An 8,533-nucleotide genomic window follows, 5' to 3' on the forward strand; every position below is an offset into this window, starting at 1 on the left:
TAAAATAAAATTCTCTCCTAATGATGACTTGAGCCCTGCCACTCATGGGAGAATCAGCAGAACCTGTAGGATCTTATTTGCAATTGACATTCTCTATTGTAATTTTGTTCCTGTTTATTTTTAAATTTTTCTTTTTGTTTCACTGGAAAGGAAAGATGATGCTCAGTTTTAAACGTTAAAAGTGTACAAGTTGCTTTGTTACAATAAAACTAAATGTGTACACACACAAAAAAAAAAGAAAATGCAGCTTTTATGTGTGTGCAGGATTGCTATAAGAAAGGCATACTTATAGACTTTTATAGATTTGAAAAATAGTGAAGTCATTATATGACAACTGAAAGCAAAAGAAACGTGCAGAAGTGTTTAATGCTAGAGAAGGATGGTTTCCTGATTTTAGAAAGCAGGGTCTTTAAAAAAAAGTCAAGATAACAGGAGGAGCAGCTTCTGTTGACCAAGAGGAAGCAGACAGAGTTCCAAGATGCCGTTAAGACAGTCACTGGAGAAAAAGGATATCTGCCTGAAACGGTGTTTAATGCAGACAAAAGTGCCCTATCCTGGGGATGGCGGATAGCAGAATGCCACAAAGGACATTTATTATTAAAGAGGAAAACTGAGCATGAGAATTTAAGGCAGGAAAGCATAGGCTAACTCTCCATTCATGTGTAAATGCAGTCGGGTTTATGGTCATGATAGTTGTTCAGTCGTGTCTGAACACACCTGCCAGGCTCCTCTATCCATGGAATTCTCCAGACAAGAATACTGGAGTAGGTTGCCATTCCTTTCTCAAGGGGGGATTCACAGTCACGACTGCCCTTAACTGTAAAACTGCTAACCCCCCAGCCTTGAAGGGAAAAGATAAATACCAGCTACCCATCTTTTCATTGTACAACAAGAAGGCGTGGACAATGACAACCCTTTTTCTGGATTAGTTCCTTCACTGCTCTGTCCCTAAAATCAGAAAGTACCTTGCCAATAAGTGACTGTCTTTAAAAGTTCTTTTGATATTGGATAATCCCCTGGCCACCCAGAACACAAAGCATCTGAAGTGCTCTATGGAAATGATTGTCAGTGCTATGGTAGAGAATCCCAATAGAGAAAATATCATGAAAGCCTGGAAGGATTACACCTTTGAAGATGCCATCGTGGTTATATAAAAAGCTATGAAAGCCACCAAGCCTGAAACAATAAATTCCTGCTGGAGAAAACTACGTCCAGATGTTGTGTGTGACTTTGCAGGGTTTACAACAAAACCAGTCAAGGAAATCATGAAACAGATTGTAGATATTGGGGGGGGGGGGGAAGGTGGGAGTGAAGGGTTTCAGTTCAGTTCAGTTCAGTCACTCAGTCGTGTCTGACTCTTTGCGACCCCATGAATTGCAGCATGCCAGGCCTCCCTGTCCATCACCAACTCCTGGAGTTCAAGATAAGGATTTTAGAGAAATTTGAGAGCTAATAGACCCCACGCCAGAGGAATTAACAGAAGACAATTTGATAGGGGGATGAGTGCTTCCAAACCAGGGCAAGAGGCTGAGGAAGAAGACATAGGAGAAGCAGTGCCAGAAAGCAAATTGACATCAGACAATCTGGCAAAAGGATTCCAGTTATTTAAGACTGATTTTGACTTCTTTTACAGCATGGACCCTTCTATAATACAGGCAATGAAACTACAGCAAATGATGGAAGAAAAATTGGTATCATATAGAAACATTTTTAAGAGAAGTGAAAAAGCAAAAAAGTCAGACAGAAATTACAGTGTATTGCCATAAAGTTGGAGAAGGCAATGGCACCCGACTCCAGTACTCTTGCCTGGAAAATCCCATGGACTGAGGAGCTTGGTGAGCTGCAGTCCATGGGGTCGCTAAGAGTCGGACACGACTGAGCGACTTCACTTTCACTTTTCACTTTCATGCATTGGAGAAGGAAATGGCAACCCACTCCAGTGTTCTTGCCTGGAGAATCCCAGAGACGGTGGAGCCTGGTGGGCTGCCGTCTACGGGGTCGCACAGAGTCAGACACGACTGAAGCGACTTACCAGCAGCAGCAGCAGCCATAAAGTTACACAAGTATTTCCGTAAAGTCACACCACATGTGCCTGTCTCTGCAGCCTCCCCTTCCACCTCCTCACCTCTTTCCTCTCTGCCACCCTGAGACAGCAAGATCAACCCCTTATCTTCCTCCTCCTCAGCCTACTAAATGTGAAGATGACAAGGATAAAGACCTTTATGATGATCCACTTCCTCTTAATGAATAGTAAATAATCATCATGCCCCACTGTTAATAGATTTATCTGTTGTATATGTGTCTTAATGTGAAAATCTAAAACCTGCACAGCAAGAACTGAATGAGAAGTTTTTGTGTCATCATCGTCATCACTGCTTAAGTATTTATCATATAGAACTTCATGTGTGAGACTTGTAGGGAGTGGATAGCCCATCCTTACATAGGCATAAGGTGAGTGACATGTACAGTAATATAAAATTAATAATGTGTTAGCTTTCTTATTGGTTTCTAACTTTGCTTTCAAAGAATTATATTACTATACAATACGCCTCTTTCTTTCATATTTGGAGAAACAGTCCATCAGCACAGGTAAGTGGGTTTTTTTTAATGTAACAATGTTTCCAATACTGTACTATGAATATGACTATAATACCATATATCATAAAAACTTTATAATGATTATTCATTATTATGTAGGCTAGGCTTCCATGAAACAATCATATTGCTACTGCTTCTTCATTATCAATGTATGATTCATTATACTTGTAAATCAATATGAATTTCTTCTTCACATTATCTTTTCATTTTTGATGTCCAGTGTTAGGAATACAAATAACATCTACAGTGTTTTGTATCATATAAGACAATATTGATGTAGGTACTGATAGATGATTCATCTTATAAACAGACAATATAAACTTATGGTATTGATGAGTACAGTACGGTACTGTAAATAAATTTTCTCTTTCTTATGATTTTCTTAATATCATTTTCTTTTCTCACTTTAAGAATACAGCATAGGATCATATAACATACACAATATGTGTTAACCTGTTTATGCTATCAGTATGGCCTTTAGTTTACTAATAATTTATTAGTAGTTAGGTTTGAGGGGAATCAAGTTTCACTTAGATTTTCAACTATATGGGGGATTGATACCCCTAACCCCCTCATTGTTCAAGGGTCAACTGTACTCACATCTGTGTCATGTTCAGTTCTGCTACACCAAGTATGATCCTCTCAACTCACAATTAACATCAATAAAAATAATTCAGGTGGTTATATATGTGATGCTTTCTGATCATGTTTATTTGTTCAATAACTGTGGTATCTGGACTGATCTGATTTTACCCTCATATCAAATTCAAGAACCTGAAACATTGTTTAAAGCTCCTCTTCACATCATCTTCTTCTGACATCTCCTTTAACAAAATTAATTACACTCACAAATACCCTATGCAAATAAACTCCTTTTACTTTTTCTCCCCAACACAGGAAAACATTCCCAACTTGGTTTGACGCCAATAGAAAGAAACAAAATGGTGGGAGGTGGAGAAACTCATAACTTGAAAATCAAGTGATCCATCTTCTTCCCTCTCAGGGGTTTGATGAAAGATCCCGGTGCAGACAAAATTGACTACATTTCCTACATGGATGACCTCGCTTCCTTCATAGGCGTAAAGCCCAACATCCCACTCCTGTTCATCAAGGATCCCAGACTAGCATGGGAAGTTTTCTTTGGACCATGTACTCCTTACCAGTATCGCCTCATGGGCCCCGGGAAATGGGATGGAGCCCGAAATGCCATCTTGACCCAGTGGGACAGGACACTGAAACCCTTAAAAACTCGAACCATTCCTGGTTCCTTCAAACCTGCCTCCATGTCACATTATTTGAAAGCCTGGGGGGCACCTATACTGCTTGCTTCCTTTCTACTGATCTACAAATCTTCAATTTTTTTGAAATTGGTGCCAGAAAAACTACAGGACAGGTTATCCCCTTAATTAATAAGTATTTGGTGAGGATAAATCTGATGGGTTATGAGGATTGTACCCAGTCATATTAATTCTGTTCCCAAATATCTTGTGTTTTTCCCCTCTCCTCTCCAACATAGCTGTTATCATACAAGTTTAGGTCTAATCATCTCTTACCTTAATTACTGTTCTATCTTCCTCTCAAGTCTCAGTACCTCCTTTCTTGCCTCCTTTACTTAAGCAGTTGTTCTCAAATAAAAAATACTGTCATCGTTTCCATCAAGATCTTGGTAGGGACAAGACAGAACTCAAATTAGCTAATTTGTGGAAACTTTAATGTAAAGATTATGTCCAATGGTTTGAGCAGAGTGTAGGAAAATCATAAGTAGAATGAAATACTCCCAGACTAGTAACCGTGAGATGCTTTTACCATCCATAGTTTTTCTAATGAGGCAAAGGGAGAACAAATATGAATAAGAGAGTGAGATTATGTGGAGAGGACCACCTCTCAAGAGCTGTGATCTCCAGCTCACCACTGAAGGCAGTCCATGGTGACCCCAAAAGAACAGAGCTAGGGAAATTCATTGCCTAATCTTACGTTCTTCCCTCCCTCTGATCTGCCCATGTTTCTCAATGGCCTAACCCAACCAAAATTCAGAAGGCAAGGTTACTGACTATTGTGGATTTAATTGCATTCATTCCCCCCCAAAATATAGTCAAGTTCTAACCTCTGGTACCTGTGAATGGTGCCACAGGTAACTTACTTGGAAATAGAAAGTGAAAGGAAGAAAGTGAAGTTGCTCAGTCATGTCCGACTCTTTGCGACCCCATGGACTGTAGCCTACCAGGTTCCTCCATCCATGGGATTTTCCAGGCAAGAATACTGGAGTGGGTTGCCATTGCAAATATACATAAGTTGGAAATAAGATCTTTGCAAATGTACATAAGTTGAGATCATACTGAAATAGGGTGAGCTAGATCCAATATAAAAAGAGGATCCTTATAAAAAGAGGATAAAGCTACTTCCTGGCAGTGTGGTGACTAAGACTCCAGGCTCCCAATGCAGGGGGCCCAGGTTTGATCCCTGGTCAGGGAATTAGATTCCATATGCCTCAACTGAAGATCTCACATACTGCAACTAAGACTCAGTGCAGCCAAATAATTTTTTCATAGAGAGAGAGAGGAAAAGACACAGAGACACAGTTACAGTAGAGAATACCATGTGAAGACAGGCAGAAGTTGGAATGATGCATCTACAAACTAAGGGTCGCCAAGCAAGCAAACACTCAAAGAGACACAGAACAGATTCTCTCTCAAAATCCACAGAGGGAAAAAAAGCCCTGCCAACAACAATTCCAGAATCCTACCCTCCAGAACTGTGAAAGAATAAGCCACCCACTTTGCTGTGGCACTCCTAGGATACGATACACCAACTGATGTTTCCTGTGGAGGTCAGCCTCCTAGGCCACAGGGCAGAGCAAAAGGTGATGGAGAGTGTGTGTGGAAGGACAACCAGAAAGGATCCAGAGCAGACATGTTGCTTTCCAGTTTAAAAATCCTTCAAAGTTTCTCCCTGGATTCGAGGTAATAAATTCCTTAGCCCTGAAGAGGAGACTCTTCCTGATCTGAGTCCATTTGCCCAGGTCACCAGAATCCTGGGCTGTAGCTACCCCTCCTCTTCAAAATCCTACCATCTAGTACTCATACCTCCTCACTTTGGCATAAGCTGTTGCCTTTTCCAGCTACTCAAATTCACACCTGTCTTTCTAGGGCAAGCTTGATTATCTCCCTTTGTGAAGCCTTCTCTGAGTCCCCAGAGCAGAGCTGATTGCCACTACATAATGACTGGGCTTCCCTGGTGGCTCAGATGGTGAAGAATCTGCTCACAATGCAGGAGATCCAGGTTCAATTCCTGGATTGGGAAGATTCCAGGAGAAGGGCATGGCAACTCACTCCAGTATTCTTGCCTGGAGAATTCCATGGACAGAGGAACCTGGGGGGCTACAGATCATGGGGTTGCAGAAGAGTTGCACATGACTGAGTAACTAACACTTTCACTTTCTTTCACTTTTCATGACTGCCATCTCACATACTACTCCATCATTGTTCTGTTGTTACTATAACATTAATGTAATTTTCTTTTTGTGTCCATCTCCAAATAAATGGTGGTGTTTTGAGAGGAACCATCATCTTGTTCAGCTAAAACACTGCCTGATAAAAATACTGCAAAATAAATATTTGATGACTAAACAGTGGCTTCACTGGCTGACATTCCTTGTCTCTCTTCCACCCACATTCTTTTCTTCTGCCAACTTGATAAATTACTTCAGACTACTTCAGCTCTGCAAACGAACAAGGACTGTCCACCAACATCTAATTTTATAAGACGATCCATGTGGCAGTCAGAATGTATACAACTGATCAGCAACTGGGAGCCAGGGGTACTGATGGAAAGCACTAACTGGATTCAACCTGGATTATAATCCCAGCTCTGCCATTAACTGTGAAGCTTTGATCAAGTTACTTAGCCTCTGTGAGCCTCAAGTGTCCTCATTTGGAAAATGAGGTGACAAGAAATATCACCTACCTCAAAAGTAAACATGAAGTGAGACAATATAGGGTGTTACTTACATAATAAATTAACTATTAACAGCTGAAGAGTTTGAAGACATTTTTAATTCTCTGAATTAAAGGATTTGAAAACTATGGCCTGGCTCTATTCCGTGTTGCCTAATCAGGGAGTCTGGCCTCTGCTGTTGGTGGATCACCTGGTGGGCCCTCCAGCGAGGATCCCGCTTGTGTCCCTGTGTCCCCTCTCCCCTCAAGACCTGAGTCCATTGCTGTCATTGCCGTGGCACCACTCACATGCTTCTCAGACAGACCTTCCAGGATGCAGCAAGCCAGTAATGCCAAAGGAAGAATTACTCTCCATCATTAGGAGTGGACCTCCTGACATAACTTGTTGATTGTGTCTCTAGGGTTTTATTGACAACAAGCCCTGGTCAAAGAAGCACCTAATTCCAGATCTTCAAAACCAACTAAAACTGACCAATAGGAGCAGTGTTGTTGGAGGATGGAAGGAACAAAAAGTGCCCACCAAACCGAGAAGGTATCCTGAGACTGAAAAATGAGGTAGACAGCTCCGTGTACTCACTGGATCACATATTACAAGGCAGCTTACTCACCGGGTGGGATCTGGATCAAGCAGACAACGATCCCGAAGTGTTCACAGCTGCACTCCATACCACCAAGGGGTCTTGGAACAATTTTACAGTTTACCTAGAGTCTGAGCATATGTCCCTGGAAACAGGACATGCATTCCTAAATTAAGATTTTTAAACAAGTTAACTAGTCTCCTGAGTACCAGAATACATCAAGGAAGGTTTTCCTCACTGGGAACTATCAGAGCATAGAGGCCACCTGGTCCTAATGATTCTTAAACAATATCTATTAACTATAAAGCCCTTGGCAATGGAGAAGTGATCTGCTGCACAGTACAGTCCTGGGTAGGGTCAGCGAAAGGACGGGAGAAATTGTAAAGACCTAAGATGACCCTCCGGAGAAGGCAATGGCACCCCACTCCAGTACTCTTGCCTGGAAAATCCCATGAATGGAGGGGCCTGGTGGGCTGCAGTCCATGGGGTCACTACGAGTCAGACACGACTGAGCGACTTCACTTTCACTTTTCACTTTCATGCATTGGAGAAGGAAATGGCAACCCACTCCACTGTTCTTGCCTGGAGAATCCCAGGGACAGGGGAGCCGGTGGGCTGCCGTCTATGGGGTCGCACATAGTCAGACACGACTGAAGCGACTTAGCCGCAGTAGCAGCAGCAAGATGACCCTCAGAGCAGCAGCTAGAGGTCCATCCACCTCCTCGACTGACAATGAAACACAAGTCCCAAGGGTGATTCATAGTCCCATAACATTTAGAAATATTATTAAAGTCATTTTAAGCTTTATCACTTATCACATAATTCATATTTTTAACATAAAAGTGTAATTTAAATGAAATTGACAATATTAAAGAAGCTTTAGGAGGCAAACCACATTTCCTAAATTCTTTCAAGGAAATCAAAAATAAGCCAGCTGTAAAAGTCTCTTGTTCAACAATAAAATGTGCTCAAAGCTCAGCATTACAATAAAGTACTTCTGTTATACAATTTCTAAAGATTTATCTCCCCCAAAAGAAATTTTTCAAGTGTAGGGGAAGTCTCTTTTTTGAAAGGACTAAGCTTCAGAGATTGCATTTTCTAGTTTAATAATGTACATACATATAACAACGTAAGAGGAAATAAGCCCCAAAACATTTTCTTGGACTCCTCTTATGCATACAAGTTCTAACACCCTCTCCACGTTGAGCTCACGCTAGCTCTTCAAGTCAACACTGAGTCTCCATGCAGGTGGTAATCAGAGCACCTACCATTCACTCTATAGGACAGAAATATCACACTCACACAATCCACTGCACTCAGTTGACCTCACTTTACCCATCCCAGGCAATCCGGCCTCCCTCAGCCACCTTCAGTTAACTTTCAGGTACCTGGCAAGTGAACGGT

The 8,533-nt window shown here is 41.4% G+C and overlaps 1 protein-coding gene across 1 annotated transcript in view; it reads left to right on the forward strand.

Annotated features, from left to right (window-relative positions):
- LOC133227736 (dimethylaniline monooxygenase [N-oxide-forming] 4) overlaps window positions 1-6,224 on the forward strand; it is a 38,995-nt gene extending 32,771 nt beyond the window's left edge. The window contains exon 9 of the mRNA XM_061382598.1: window positions 3,602-6,224. Within this exon, the coding sequence (XP_061238582.1) occupies window positions 3,602-4,004 (403 nt within the window). The 3' untranslated portion in view covers window positions 4,005-6,224. The remainder of the gene's footprint in view (window positions 1-3,601) is intronic.
- The last annotated feature ends 2,309 nt before the right edge of the window (window positions 6,225-8,533 follow it).

Source organism: Bos javanicus, chromosome 16 (genome assembly GCF_032452875.1).
Source record: "Bos javanicus breed banteng chromosome 16, ARS-OSU_banteng_1.0, whole genome shotgun sequence".
NCBI lineage: Eukaryota > Metazoa > Chordata > Mammalia > Artiodactyla > Bovidae > Bos > Bos javanicus.